We start from the raw sequence: 16,081 nt of genomic DNA, 5'->3' as shown, positions 1-16,081 counted from the left end.
AACGTTAATTGGGGGGAATATTTGAATGAGAATATTCTTCTGAAATTGTGTTTCACTAAAGTTATTTTTAAAAAACTTCATCCTGGAACATAAAATGCACCCAATATGCCTGGAACATAAAATGCAATACGTGGTTGAGTTTATTTATGAATTTTTAACAACAAATCTTAACAAAAACCCCCCAGTTATATGATAAAACATATCTTTACAGTACATAAATGGATATTTTTGTGAATTCACATATTATTTAATACACTATAGTGTCTAACAATGTAGTCATTGATAAACTATAGATTCCACAAAGATATTTAATCCCTTATATTTTGAAACTGAAACACACGTTGATAAGAGAAAGACTCATTATCCGTTTTTAAAACAATGAAAATAATACAAAAAACAGGATTTGGAATTCCGCATTATTGTCAATTTTGTTATTACGACTGTCATAGATATTAATATAATTTATACTTTGCTGTTTGATACATAGTTAGATATGTAATATATTTAATCTATAAATATCCATTATCAACCGCATGCTTAATGATCCCGGCCATTCTCAGGCGTCCAGCTTTGGTCTTGATCGGTTTGACAGTCCAAACATCTTCAACTCTTACGGCTTCTGTACCCTGCAGATTGAAAACAAATAAAGCATAATGAACATCTCCGATTCTTCAAAATTTTGGATGTGTGGAAATCAACCAATGACAGAGTGTTGTGGTTACAAGGAAACCAACCCGCCAATCAGTAATAGATCAAAGTCAGAATAGAGATGGCGCGAGACTGCTTTTTCAGGATGCGTGACCTTCTTTGCAGTAGAGACTTTAATATAGACCTCCGAATGCGCATTGTACGATGTTACGTTTTGTCAGTATTTTTTTATGGTGTCGAAATGTGGACACTCACCCAAAACACTTTAAAAAACATCGAAGCCTTTGAAATGTAGTGCTACAGGAGGATATTAAAAATCTCTCGGGTTGACAGAGTCCGAAACGATGACGTACTCCGACGGGTGAAGAAAAATAAAGAGGTACTAAAGACCATAAAAAAAAGAAAACTTGAGTACTTTGGACATGTGATGAGAGGTGAAAAATTTAACATTTTACAAGTCGTTCTACAGGGAAGGATTGAAGGAAGACGCAGTGCAGGTAGAAGGTGCATCTCTAGGCTAAAGAACTTGCGTGACTGGTTCCATTGCAGCACTCAGTCCTTGTTCAGGGCAGCTGCCGACAAAGTGAGAATTGCTGCGATGATTTTCAACCTCCGTCGGGAAGAAGAATGATAATAATAAGAAGAAGAAGATGGATTAAAGTTAAAATTGAGACTTATTTCAGCTCTCCTGATCATTTTTGAAAATTAAAGATAGTCTCTTCTGCCATCTGACTACCGAGATCTCTTCATGATTTCGTTGAAATTCGAGCAATTTATTGCATGGTTCTAAAATGTATGAAATTTTTCTTTAAAATGAACTACTTTAAATGAAGAGGTCTCTGGTTTGATTCCCGACATGGTTCATATGAAATATTTAACAAGATGTTTTCGCACCTGAATATTTTATAGTCATTGGACTGGCACCAGAGGCGTAAGACTGATCATCTTACCTTCATGTAGCAAAAATGATCAAGATACGGTGCGATTGCTGTGCCAATTCAGTGCCCTATGCGCCATTAGTTGCCGAGTGGGAATTGTGTTGATAAATTTATAAAAAATTGAGATATTATGAATAGCAACAAAATCTTCATACGTACCACATGATAAATAATTAATTTAACATAACTTTAAGCTAAATTTAAAAAATATGTCTACTGTATTTTTTGCTTACTTTATCACTTCTCTGCCATATTTATTACAGCGTATTTAAACAGATAATTATTTGAATCGGTTATTACATTATTTATATCCTGAAGATAGGCCGGTTGACCTAAATTAGTCCAAGTAATTTATTAATCAGTAGTGTGAACAATGTACTTATTTTTTAAAATCTTATCCATGTTCGATATACAGGTTGTTCTTTAGACCCTGTCACATCCGAAACCACGATGATCAGTATGAGCAAGAAGATATATTTGCATATTTTTAAAAATATTTAGAACAAAGAAAATTTTTGAAAATAAAATATTTATAAAAACAAATGCTTGCTTACTTCTGCAAAGGAGAAGCGAGAGGAGCGCGGCCGTTGTCGGGGTATCAGACTCCCCCCTCCTCGTTTCTCCCCTGCAGAAGTAAGCAACCATTTGATTTTTTGATATTCAATTTTTTTGAATTTTACTCGTTCTAAAGTGCCAATATGTCTTCTTGCCCATACTGAGCATCGTGGTTTTGGATGTGACAGGGTTTAAAGAACACCTGCATACAATTTATTTTCTTTTAATATATATTTTTAATAAAATATCAAGCTATCTATTAAATAAGGAGGAAGGTCAGTGCTACAGGAAATTGGATACAATAAATGTTTTCTTTAAAACATTTAATTGTAAGGCGAAGTTCCTCTAAAATGTATGACTTTGAACTATCACAAGTTCTTGCTGATCAACCAGTCAACTACAGCGTTGAATAGATTTCTGGTTCCCAAGAAGCCAACTCCCCAATCAGGACAACTCACCGACGACAACTAGTGAGGTCACGAGCGGAGTAATTTTAAAATTACAAAACTTGCAGCAATGATAATACGATACATAAAAAATAAAATATTATTGGTTTAGTTTGATAATCTATTAAAAAATAAATAAACACAACTTTATTATTAAAGTAATAAAATATAAATAAATAAATCCCAACAGTAGGTATCATCGAATTGTTTGCACATCTTCTAAAATATTTTGCACTCTAATAAAAAAGGAGTTTAAATCCTTTTTTTTCATAAAATACTGAATACAAATAGTTATTATGCAGTTTATTAAGTTCAAAAGAGATTTAATAATTATGCTTTATCAGTTCAATGTATAATAAATAAATATTTATATCTAAAGTGGCTTTATCTCAAAACGATTATGATTGTTTATTTATTGAGATAATGCAATTTATTAAAAAAGTTAAGATATATTATATAAAATATACATCAATCCTATGTTTTTAATATTCTGCAATGAATTACACTTAATTTTTACGCATATAAAATGTTTGTTTTAGGTTTCTTTTAATATACGAGTAATAACAGCAACGCAAATTGATTTAGAAAAACTTTTTTTTTAAATCTGACAAAAGTAATGAATATGACATTTCAAATATTATCTTCATAAATATAACAGTTTAAAAATCATTCTGTATAACGATTTCTGCAGAGATGGTGAATACTTTAATGAGAAAGGAAGTCTACGTATTGACAGGGCTTATGACTAGTTACTTGCGCGGCTGATTAAAGTGATAAATTTACACAATGTATGTAATACAAGGTATAATAAAAAAGAAAATAAGTAAATGTGGACTGGTGTAGTATTCTTTACCTTAAGGAAATGAAATACAGACATTATCTCGCAGGTGGCAGAATATTACATTTTATTCAACATTTCAAACAAGCACCACGAAGCGTACACAACAGTCAGCTAACTCATAATGGCATTAACTCCTTCTCATATAGTTAGAGTCAAACTAAACTTACTTTCTGAACATATCTCGTATTTACCATTTTACCCATCTTTGAACTATGCATTTTCTCAATACTTCCATGTGTTCATTTCCATAAAGTGAAAAAATTACTTTCTCATATTCAAGTGTTCAAATAAACTGAATATTGACAACTTTGCTGATAATTACAAACTGTAATAGGAAAAGGTTTAGTTTGAAATAAATCAAGATTTACCTCCATGGAATCCATTTCGAAAGCATCTTCCGGGTCCAATATAATAAAAGGAGTTGACTCCATACTAAAAGCAACTCCAAAATACGAATACTTCTTCACTTCGCCCATGTAGTCGTCCCATGAATACAGTTTATCAGGATCACTGCCCATAGCCTTGATTTGCCTAGACAGAACATCATAGTAATACTTTAACATGTCGTGATAGTGTCTTTCCCTTAATTCTTCAGAAGAACAAGCGTAGATGAAAAAAACTATGTCCAGAATTGGAGAAGCACACCGCGCCAATTGGAAGTCGATCATCATTGTGTCAGTAGGGAAAATCGTTCCCTCTTTATATTTGAATAAGAAATTTGGTGTCCAAGAATCCCCATGCCCAAAAACAGCAGATTTGGTATCGCTTCGAGCTGCTTCTATCATTCGTGTAAATGTTTTAGGTGTTGCAAAATCTTTAATCTTTTCTTCGTAAATAGATCCGGGGTACTCTTTTTCTACTGCATCAATACTGCAGGCACAAAGCAGTTTCCATAAACCCTTGTACCAATCCCAATGCTTCGGGTGGTAGTAATTTTCCTCTAGTACTGAGGCAGCTTTAGCAAAATCATCCGGGTTTTGATCTTTAAACGCAAAAGACAAGGCGTGGAACTTGGCGAAGGTTTTCAAAATTATTTGACAGTGCGGATAATCGATCCCTTCTTGTCTCACTGCACAGCCGAATCCGTGAATCCCCAAGTCTTCCAAAGCCAAAAAGTCATCTTTACCATTAGTGACCGCTGCAAAAACTTGCGGATAATTTGTAAATGGATTTTCTAATTTTTTCCTCGATTGGAATTTAAGCATAGCTGGAAGAACTTTTTCGTAAAACAATATTTCATTTTTAAAGAACGTGTGAGACCTAAATGTTTTCCTAATCACAATGTTTTGAGGAAAGCATTTGAGAATTACTTTTATGGAGACTTCTGGAACATCTCCTTCTTGAGGGGAAACTAGTTTACCATAAAATATTATGCGATATAGATCACTTAAATAAGAATCTCCTTTTCCTGTGCCCCCAACATACTGAAATAAAAAAGAAAGAGCAGTTTTTACCTTCTATTTAATTTAATATTTACCTTCTAGAGAAGTGGATAACAAAACAAAAAATATCACTATGCAATACAAATTACAGAAAAAAATTAGTCAACCAGAGTTAAAACAATATCAATCTATCCGGCCGATGTAGAATGTAGAAGATAGAAAGAGCTGTTGTTATCTTTGCCTTTACTTTTAAAACAATTATATGCAATTACCTGCTTATATCATTAAAATGTATGGGCAAACCACTTTCCGATAAAGTGATTTTGAGAATTATGCAATTAAAATCTATAACCTACTTCGACGGTCTATTAAAACAATTAGAAATGAGAAAATGTTCAAAAAGGTAATAAAAAAATGGATAGTGGAGCTGGGTATAAGTAAAATGGATTGTAACATTCGCCCAAACCAATATTGAATCAACTGCTTCACAAATGTACAGTTTATGTTATGTTTTTGTTATTTTATTGTACGTTTTATAATATAAATTATATAGGTGTACATAAATGAAATATAAACTTAAATACGTAGTGTTTAAAACTTTCTGAACATTTTGTTAAGTATCTCTGTATATTAAGTCATCTTTGTTTATTCTCACATGTAAAAATATATTTTTTAAAGTATGTTGTTAAGTGTCCTCGACACGGTAACCCCAGTGAGGTCGCATTATTTCATTATTAATCTTTGTTTATAATGGAAAAAAAAAATATCTTGAAAAGAAAGGCTAATGCGCAAACATTTATGTAATTCTTGTGGGTAAAACTTTATAATTTAATTTTAAGAATATTATTCATCCTGTTTAAATTTATGGTACTTAAAATAAATATTTTAAAAAACACATTTAAAAATCATTTCCCTTCAAACTAAATGCAACGTAGTTCATTTATCTGTTACATGAGTGTAAGGTGATCAGTCTTACGTTTCAGGTGCCAGTCCAGGAACAATGAAGTATTGCAGTTAAAACAACCTTTGAAATCAATATTTCACGCCCACCCTGCCAGGAATCGAACCCGAATCGAATCAAGAATGGTAGATAAACGCACCAACCACTACACAAGAGGCGGACTGAACTCAACTCGATTTCCTTATCCAGGATTTTTCCTGAGAGCAGCCATCGAGTCGAAAACACTAGTTCAGCGTTCTGGTTCTATTTCACACACATAAATGTATTCTTCATCTGCCTGGACACAGAGAAAACATTTGCGAGTGTATAACTACGCTGTTGAAATAAATACTTAATAACTTTGAGCACCGGCCGAATACACATGGAATTAACCCTGTGCCCAGCCCATTTTCGTGAAATTTCATGCTTTGTGAAGGGTTTCTTAAAAGTGTCATAATTACAAAAATACTGCGTTAAATCAATTAAAACTTCTCAGATTTATTTAAAACAATTTGATAAGTCATTTTTGTATGATAGTTTTGAAAACATTGGCCTTTATGGAGAGCCACATTGCAATGTTCGCACATATACAGGGTCTCACTCCTCCTTGTGCTTTGTATCCCGAAGCCTTGTAAACACGTGATTATAATAACCACTCGTGTCCTAATCCCGTGTTTTCGAATTATATGATTATTTTTTACAAATTATGGAAAACAGATTATTAAACAGTACGTATCTGTACCTCAGAGGCAGACGGATGCAAATCCAAATGTCAAATGTTTAACATAAGCCTAAAGAATCTACATTCTCTAAGTGATTTTTAATAATTTATAACATTAATTTGTATTTTTAGTATCTCAATACATTGGTTAATTTTTTTAATTAAAAAAAGGAATAACCCGCTAAGCCTCTATTTTAGAGGCTTGTCAGCAGATGGGAAAGAGGGGATTTGGAAGGAGGTAGTGAAAAATTCACCACAACACCCAGACCAATTGAGAAGAAAATCTTTCATGGATTTTTTTCTTGCAACTGGCGGGAATCGAACCCGCAGCGCCAGTTTCAGAATCGGCCGTCTAACCAACTGCGCCATGACGCCTAAGACTGGCATTTCTTCAAAATCAATGGACATGGTCATAAACTGGATACGAAAATTGAAATGTCATTTCATCAAATTCTGGATTTGCATCCGTCTGCCTCTGAGGTACATATGTATATTATGTGCTAAATTTTTGTTTTTAAATACCTGTATTACAAAATATCTCATAAAATATCTCATATCACACAATGTTACAGTACCGTTCCCAGGGGGATATTTTAGCACAGTATTTTAAGAGTTAAGAGATTGGAAGACAATAGTAATAAAAAAATAATGAATTAGAAAGGGGTTAAATTAAAAAATAAAACAATCTACCTCGTGTTTTGAATACACTACATCTTTTTGAAACCATTTGCTCAGTTGCTTGGATAAATAATCCTCGGTTAATTCAGTGGATATTTTATTTAAATCATCCATTTTTTAATTTCCTGAAACGAAAAAATGCATTATTTTATTTTATTTGGGAAACCAACAGTTCTAAATACATATTTATATTTCACATTGGATATGTTTGATGGCCGAACATAACGGCAAACGTGTAACTTTTTAGGAGAACCAAAAAACTATTTAAAATTATTATAAACCTGATTATTTAGCTACAGAACTCCTATTATGCAAAATAGGATATTATTTACAGATCATTTCATCTGTGTAACCGCATTCGAGTAGTTTATACAAATAATATGAATATTCCAAACACACTACTTGAACCATTAAAGATGGGACAGAAATGGGTCTACTTATACTACTAGAACTAACTTATACTATTTGAGGGGGTTAAATGCAAAACCGCCACTGTCCATGATCACTGTTTTTGTAAAGATCAACAAAACCAGTAGCCAAATTACTATTTCTTTTAAGTTTAATGTACACATTCAACTTAAATTTAATAGTATTTTCACTACCTGTTATACAACGCACATGTTACATATTAAGGACAGTGATGGTTTTGTATATAAATCCCTAATTTGTATCACTCAACGAATTATAGAAATATACTTATATTACAGAGTCCATGTTGTTTCTAAATTAACCTTGGAGTGCCTACGGACGCTTAATTGTGTCGCTGAGTGTAACAGTGTGGCTTTAATTTCTTATCCCAATAGTTTAGATACATTTAAAGCTATTTAATTGGAGAAAAATTCACTTTTTGAAATATAAACCTTGTATATTATACAGGTGTTCTTTAAACCCTGTCACATCAGAAACCACGATGATCAGTATGAGTATGAAGACATATTGGCACATTAAAATAAATTTTATGAATGAATAAAATTTACAAAAAAAATATATAAAAAAACAAATGGTTGCTTACTTCTGCAGGGGAGAAATGAGGAGAGGGGAGGGAGGGAGTCTGATACTGCACCAACCATGCAGCCGCGCCCCCCTCGCTTCTCCCCTGCAGAAGTAAGCAACCATTTGTTTTTATTAATATTTTATTTATTCGCTCTAAATATTTTTTTAAATATACTATGTCTTCTTGTCCATGTAGATCATCGTGGTTTCGGATATGACAGGGTTTGAAGAACACCCTGTATAAGCACGGTGAATAATAAAGCAACTCCCATATAAAAAATATAAAAAAACCTTAAGCATTAATATATAATTGAATATTCTAATGGGTGATGAAAGAACAATAAAAAATAATGCTGCAATATTAATAAAAGTGGCATTTCTTCCTCATCAAAAGATCGGGGATTCTTTCAAAATCTCCCATTTTCATTTCAGTTTGGACTATGCATTTTAATTTCAATCTTTAAAAAAATATGTCATATTTTTTTTATGAAGTTCAGTGCTACGGGAAATTGGATATAATTTTTATTTTTTTTAAATTTGAACATTTCATTGTACCGTAAAGATTTTCTAAAATGCATGAAAAAATTCATAAAAAATAAACTACTTAAAATGAAGAGGTCTCGGGTTCGATTACCGACATGGTTTATATGATTTTTTTATTTAACAGGGTGTTTTACACCAGAATATTTCTTAGTCCCTGGACTGGTACCTGAAGTGTAAAACTGATCATCTTACCTTCATGTAACAAAAATGATCAAGATACGCTGCGATGGGTGTACCAATGTAGTGCCCTATGCACCATTAGTTGCGGAGAGGAAATGATGACATTAAATGGCATCACAAGTTATTCTAAATTAACCAATGATTAGAATGCAGAAATAGAATTCCGGTTTCCGGGAAGCCAACCCACCAATCAGGACAACTCACCGAATAGAACTAGGGACCTCACGCGAGTAATTAAAAATTTACAAAACTCAAAAAAATCGTATCGATGATAATACGATACACATAAAATGATTTTTTTTTAAATTGGCTAAGTTTGATAATCTATTAACAAATAAAAATATACAAAAATACCACTAAACTTCTTCATTGCTCAAAAAGGGTTGGAAAATCTAAATAGTAGATATTTAAAATATTTTGATAATAGTGACTTACAATGTATAAACATGCGGGTTGCCTTTAATTATCTTAATACACAGTGTAATTATTATTTAAAAAACTGATTTGAGAAATAATATAGTAACAATTTCACACTGCGAAAATTCCTCGTTTATTTTCAAATGACAGCTGTCAGATTAAATGAAGATATTTGTAGTCTGTGATTAAATGTCAAACGTCATGAAAATGACAATCCGCGAACGTACCATAAACATTATATAGATGCAAAACATAAAGCATCATCCACATGTACACCATAATAATAAGAAAGAACGTTGAAAAATGGTTTATTGTAGATCCAATGCCCAACAATGTTTGCCCAACCAGTATCAGTAGATACGCGGAAAGAGGTAAGAAATATTGCGACTGTCAAAATTTGAATTCTATTGTCAACACGTTTTAGATAGCGAGGTAAACGTTCCACGACAAGCCAAACAAAGGTTATCTCTCTATTAATATTATTCAATATTTTAATCGGAAAATAACATAATCATACTAATTCAAATTCTTCACTTAAAAGTGGTATCTTTTTATTTAAATGAAATACTAAATGTGTCTACAAATATTTGTAACTAAATGTACCGTATTTTGCGGACAAAGAGACGCATTGGGCCTAAAGACGCATCTTAAAATTTATCAATCAATTTTTAGAAAAAAAAATGTTTTGGACGATAAAACGTTTCGGACGATAAGACGCTTCAAACCATAAAACGCACCCCAATTTTTGATTGGATTTTCACAGTGAAAAAGTGCGTCTTATGGTCCGAAAAATGCGGTATTTGTGATTAATGTGATTGAATCAGATGATATAGATAATTCTTTTGTAAGTAAAGGATATAGCTAACTAAATATACTTTATTAAAATATCTACATTACATGACATTCAATATTGACGGCATATACAAAGCTTACGAAATTGTAAAGATGTGAATAAGGCAAAATGGTGATCGTGCACAGTGTGTTAACTTTGACCAGCTAATGATCGATAATAAGCCCTGTAAATGCCTAGACTTCTGCATTCCTAATAATTTCTTCATATCTATTAGATGAATTTCTAAAAGTATTAAATCAAAGCGTTCGAACCGTCTTTTAAACCGGCTCAAAATTGAGCTACCCATACTTATTACTGTATGCCAAAATGATTTTAATCGCATCCCATCACCTCTGTTTATATTATCGGGATGTTTGTAGATATCAATTGCTTCTTTTATTAATTGAGTTTTGGTGATTCTTCGATCTCTCTACAATTATTAGCTCAAATAGTCGGAAGAGTGGGAACGACAAACGACATAATAACTCCGAAAAACTCATTGTGCTGATACACGAATGCAAACGTTTAGATGAACAGCTGTGAAATTTTTTTTAAAAAAATCTACGCTAATGTGTTAAATTTGATACAAAATATATAATTTGATATTTATTCAAATATGATACATTATGGAGGAGGCTTTATAGTTGGATGCATTCCATAAGTAGGTACTTATTTTGAGTAATTATTATTATTATGAGCATAGTCTCAAGTTTAAGTTTTTAATAAAATAAATCAACTCGAAAGAAAATAACCTGTTATCATCGGCTATCATTATCATTCAGTCATTGAAAAATTCACAGCTAATGCTGCATAAGGCGCTGCATCGGTACACCATTTGACGGGTATTGCCAACATTTGTTATAAACATTCAGTTCAATAATTATAAGTGTTATATTTCAAAACCTACATAGTCTAGGGGAAAACATACATTGTAAACAAAAGGAAGATCTATCGCATTTAATAAAACTGGCAGTTCTTAAAACACAGTTTGTTTCAATAAGAGAAACCATGGATGGAGCAACACAACAACGATGCGTACACGGTGAGTTCTGCAGGAGGAGAGTAAGAGGGTAGAGCTTCAGGCTTCAGTGCTGACCCTAGCGGCGGTGGAAGTGTCTGTGTTGCCATTGTTGTAATATATAATAATTTTGGGTTTGACAAGAATGATTGGGAAATCTGCTGGCTTGAATCGAATGTTATGAGTTTACTGCCCTCATAAGCAAACAGGCAGCTTTTTGTCAAAAATTACAAAATGAGTTAAATATTCTACAACAAAATTTGAACCTTTAAGCAAAAAGCAATAAAAAATATTTCAGTGTGAATAAGGATAGGTTTTCATTTTTTTTTTTAGTTTTAAGCAATAATACAGTATCTAGAGATTCATAAGAAAAACCCGGTGTAGATATGATACAAACTGGTTTTATGCTTAGAAAGAATTGACAAATGTTGTTTTTTCTAATGATTATTTTCGGTGTTTGATCATTTGCATAAAGTTGATAAATATTCAAAAGTGTCATAGCTCAAAATATGACTTTTGCAAATAGCTGCCTTTTTGCTTATGAAGACAGTGTAACTAACTCCTATTTTATATTCCGGATCAACAAAGTTTTCTACAATCAATTTCTAGTGAAAACATTGTTTTACCAGCAGGGTATTACATAATTAAAAATACACATCTTCGCCCAATCGTTTCACATTATGAATCTCACTCTTTGATACATTTTCTCTTAACAGTCTCACCTAAATATCATAGTTTTACTTAGTGTTTACATAACTGTTTCATAATATTTTAAGTTTTCTGCAAAATTCATTAATTTTTTTATAATATACTGCTACGACGGATGCCATATAATACCTCGCTCCTCTTGCTGCTACATTTAGAATAAAACTGATCTCAAGTCTCGCTTTGCGTTAACAGGGAAGGTACAGCAGAGAGTTGGGAGGAGGAATGCATGTAAAATCTAAGACACGAAATCCAGATTTTTGTGGTTATTGCTGGAAATAAGCGACCAAATAGCACACTTGCGAACTGACCAACGTATCAAAGAGTATTTAACTGTCGAGGTAAAGAATTATAATGTTTGATGTTTGCACAGGGGAAAAACAAAAACTAATATGAATTATTATTGAAAAAAATTGTCAGAATTTATTTTAAACCATTTTGATTATGGATGGGGTGGGGTTACAAAATAACAATTACAACAAAATTATTGAAAAAAATATGCTACCTGGGGGACCCTAGGTACCCCTTAGACCCGGAAGGGTTAAATAGTTACCTATTACCTGCATACCTTATCACATAATTATGATATGAACCAGAAATAGTTAGTGGGTGATGTGGATTCAGTTATTTAAATATCTCTACGTGTAAAATTTTGACGAATGCGACAATTTGATAACATAATAATATTGATAACAGATAACATGTAAGGTACATTCAAATTTGATGTACTTATCTGGTATTTACTTCATTGGATTTATGCATCAAAACATGTTATTTATATATTTCAATAATTTATTTCTAATCAAATTCATATCATTGTGAAATTGATACATCAATTACATTTAAGAACTACATTATTTTTCTTGCTTTTTACTAAAATCACTCATTTTAGATTTTATAACGGTTGAATAATAAATGCAAACAACAAATGTTTGAGCGAGTAGAAGAATTTGTGTATCTGGGAAGCATGTTTTCGAGAGATGGAAGAGTATGAAAAGATGTTGAAAGAAGAATTAATGCGGCACGAAAATGAACTGCGTACAAAGAGCAGTAATTGCTAGTAAAAATATGTCAATCGAAGCTAGACTGGCAGTGCATAGTGGAGTTTTAGTCCCAATACATATGTATTGAAGAGAAACATGGAACTGGCAAAGGAAGGATGAAAGCAGAGAGAACGCGGTTGAAATGCGATCTCTTAGATGAATGTGTGAGAAATCAATGTAGTGTAATTCTTCCAGGCACCCTGTCATTTTTTATGAAACCCAGACATTTATTATAAAACTAAGATTAAAATGTTATATATAGCCATTGTCCACTGCATGTTTCACCATTCCGGCCAATCTTTGCCTTCCAGCTTTGGTTTTTATTGGTTTAACATTCATGACATCTGCTATATTGATTGCTTCTGTTCCCTGAAAACATTACATTTATTTGGATATTAGTTTTGCTTATGTACAAAATTTAAATTAAACTTTACCAATATAATAGGTAAACCTACGATTCATGTTTTTAAAAATGTAAAAGCCCGCTAGGACGATTGAAATGAATGAATAATAAGATTGTCTAAATAGTTATTGTTTGAGTAAAACTTACAAATTTGCAAGAAAAAGTAGTTTAAATAAGATTTATAAAAGTAGTACACTAATAACCATCAATTTATTTTTAATAAATATTAGAAAGACTTTAGTCATAACGAAAAACAAGATACAAATCAACTATTCAGTTTTATAAACACAAAATGAACGTAGTTATGCAGAAAGCAGCCAGCCATAGAAAAGTGAAACTCAGATAATAGCACCTTTGTGAAAAGAGTGAATAAACAAATATACACAAAAGTTGGAATGTTTTTGACTTTAACAAACGATAAACAATTAATATATTAGTTTTTTTTTAAATTACAAACCAGAATTTAATTATGTATCTATCAGTTTTAATAACTTTTAAAATTCATCAAGATTTTTCTGGTGCTGTGGGTGTTTTCTGCAAATTGAGAAATGACGTTTTTGTGATGGACACTATTTTTAGAAGGTGACTAAAATAATTTTCAGTCTGAAAGTGATCTTGCTGTTTTTAACAGGACATAGAATCGACTGTACTGCACCCGATAACATCAATATCTCATTTTTTCAAAATTGTGGACTGGTTGCTTTCTGCATAATAACGTTCAAATGTATTTTTTTTCAAAATATTTCAACTAGGTAAATCAATATGAACGAATGATTAAAATTATAAAAATCTGATAAAAAATCAATTTAAATTTAAAAACTAGTGCTATTTTAACTGAAATCATAAATATATTTAAACTTAATGTATTACAATAGAGTCGGAGAACATCTAAGAAAAGGAATAAGGAAGTCTAGGCATTTACGAGGCTTTAACCTGTCATTAACATGTTTTCATGCCAATGATTCAACCCCTTAGGGAGTTATAAATATTATTATATTGCAACAGATATGGAGAACACCTATGAGAATAAACTATTTACATTTATAAAATTTTCTGTTAAATTAGACAATTTTCTGTTAAATTAGTTCTAAAGAATGTCTGCATGGAATGTAGTATTTTTTCTGTCAAAACTTACAGTTATAGAATTTAAGTCGAAGGCTTCCTCTGGTTCGAGAATGATAACAGGTGCAGATTCTAGACCAAATGCAACACCAAAATAAGAGTACTTTTTAACTTCTTCCATAAATGTATCCCAGGAATACAACTGTTCCGAATTACTTCCCAATTCCCTGATCTGTCTTGCTAAAATATCATAATAATATTTCAGCATATCGCGATAGTGCTCGTTTAATGTTTCTATAGAAGAAACGGCATATATGAAAAAGACCACATCTAGAACAGCTGGTGCAGAGCGAGCTATTTGGAAATCAATAATCATAGAGTCTATCGGAACATTGGTATTATCTTTATATTTGAACAAAAAGTTAGGTGTCCAAGAATCCCCATGCCCAATTACACAAGATTTAGTTTTAGCGTGAGTAGCTTCAACTATTCTTTCATAAGTCTTGTCTGTGGCGAATGCCTTTATTTTTTCGACATAAATACTGTCCGGTAATTCTTTTTCAATGGCATCGATGGCACAGACACATAATAACTTCCACAAGTCCTTATACCAGCCCCAGAATTTTGTTGCAAAATATGTTTCTGGAACGCTTTCAGCGAGTTCTTTGTAAATTTCTGGGTGTTGATCTTTGAAAGCAAATGATAAAGCGTGGAATTTAGCAAATTTATCCAACACATTCAGGCAATGAGCATAGTCTATACTCTGTTGTCGCACAGCACATTTATAACCAAGTTCGTTTAAATCTTCCAAGGCTACGAAATCATCTATATCATTCGAGGCTGCAGCGAACAATCTCGGACAGTTTTGAAACGGTTCTGTAACATTTTTTTCTGATTGGAATTTCAGTAGAACTGGTATGACTTTTTCGTAAAAGTTTATCTCAGTTTGAAAGAAGTCTGAGGATCTAAATGTTTTCCTTCTGCCAATGTTTTTTGGGAAACCCTTGAGGAAAACTTTGACAGAAACTTCGGAGTCTGTTCCATCGTTAAGCTCGGTATTTCCGTAAATGCATATTTTGTATAAATCGCAAAGGTAGGAATCTCCTTTTCCTGACAATTCGGTATCCTAAAAACAAACATAATAACCACAATTAAAAACTTGGATAAGATATGGTCCCAGGCTAATTTTGTGGCCTTCAGATCAAATATTTAATCTCTACATCAACACCATTTCAGTTAAATTTTCTAGCATAGGTGGTTAAAAAAATAACACTGATTTTTTTTTTTTTGGTGATATCAACAGTAATACGGTTTAAAAAAAATTGAACAAAATACACAGAGAATAAAACCAATAACAGATATCCACAGAAATATACATAAATAGACATCCTGGCGGCCTCCGTGGTGTAGTGGTCAAGACGCTTGACTCACAGACGGAAGGTTCCGGGTTCGATTCCCGGTGAGAACACAAAAATTAAATGTGATTTTTCTCAAGCCTGGGTGTTCTGTGGTGTAATTCACCGCTGTAATTGGGCCTCCTGGCCTGTTGTGGTGCAAAAATAAAACAATAATAATAAAAAAAATATAAAAAAATCTTAAGGTGTATAAATATGTTTAAGAGATTGGTTATGAGGGCGAGTGTGTAAGTGTGCGAGGGTGTGGGTGAGTGGATGATATAATGATATGAGGGTGGAAATGTGTGTGTATATTATTGAACAAGTGTCGAAAGGTATCAA

At 32.3% G+C, this 16,081-nt stretch overlaps 2 protein-coding genes across 7 annotated transcripts in view; both read right to left on the bottom strand.

Annotated features, from left to right (window-relative positions):
• Positions 1 to 225: 225 nt before the first annotated feature.
• Positions 226 to 11,160, bottom strand: LOC148272402 (uncharacterized). 2 transcript variants are annotated; one of them, XM_088240090.1, is made up of 4 exons: positions 11,043 to 11,160; positions 7,162 to 7,274; positions 3,797 to 4,852; positions 226 to 626 (listed from the first exon to the last, which is right to left on the bottom strand). In XM_088240090.1, exons 2-4 carry the CDS (start codon positions 7,261 to 7,263, stop codon positions 510 to 512), a joined length of 1,275 nt encoding a protein of 424 aa, XP_088096216.1. In that variant the 5' UTR covers positions 7,264 to 7,274; positions 11,043 to 11,160; the 3' UTR covers positions 226 to 509. The 2 variants fall into 2 exon arrangements, with proteins under 2 accessions (XP_088096216.1, XP_088096215.1); XM_088240089.1 differs by lacking the exon at positions 11,043 to 11,160 and adding an exon at positions 9,301 to 9,510.
• Positions 11,161 to 12,234: 1,074 nt separating this feature from the next.
• LOC148272398 (uncharacterized) overlaps positions 12,235 to 16,081 on the bottom strand; it is a 72,709-nt gene continuing 68,862 nt past the window's right edge. For all 5 annotated transcript variants that reach the window (XM_088240087.1, XM_088240083.1, XM_088240085.1 and 2 more), the window contains exons 3-4: positions 14,419 to 15,471; positions 12,235 to 13,249 (exon numbers count right to left, since the gene is read on the bottom strand). In XM_088240087.1, coding sequence (XP_088096213.1) covers positions 13,133 to 13,249; positions 14,419 to 15,471 — 1,170 coding nt within the window. In that variant the 3' untranslated portion in view covers positions 12,235 to 13,132. The remainder of the gene's footprint in view (positions 13,250 to 14,418; positions 15,472 to 16,081) is intronic.

Source organism: Micrasema longulum, unplaced genomic scaffold (assembly GCF_059751315.1).
Source record: "Micrasema longulum isolate JH-2025_06_02 unplaced genomic scaffold, ASM5975131v1 h1tg002342l, whole genome shotgun sequence".
In the NCBI taxonomy this organism is placed as follows: domain Eukaryota; kingdom Metazoa; phylum Arthropoda; class Insecta; order Trichoptera; family Brachycentridae; genus Micrasema; species Micrasema longulum.
This window is presented reverse-complemented; position numbering and strand designations above follow the sequence as displayed.

Coding starts and splice junctions, on each gene's coding strand:
- LOC148272402 (XM_088240090.1), bottom strand. CDS start 7,263: ATGGATGATTTAAATAAAATATCCACTGAATTAACCGAGGATTATTTA. Junction 4,853..7,161: donor TAGTGTATTCAAAACACGAG/GTAGATTGTTTT, acceptor TTTTTATTTCAG/TATGTTGGGGGCACAGGAAA. Junction 627..3,796: donor TCGAAATGGATTCCATGGAG/GTAAATCTTGAT, acceptor TTCAATCTGCAG/GGTACAGAAGCCGTAAGAGT.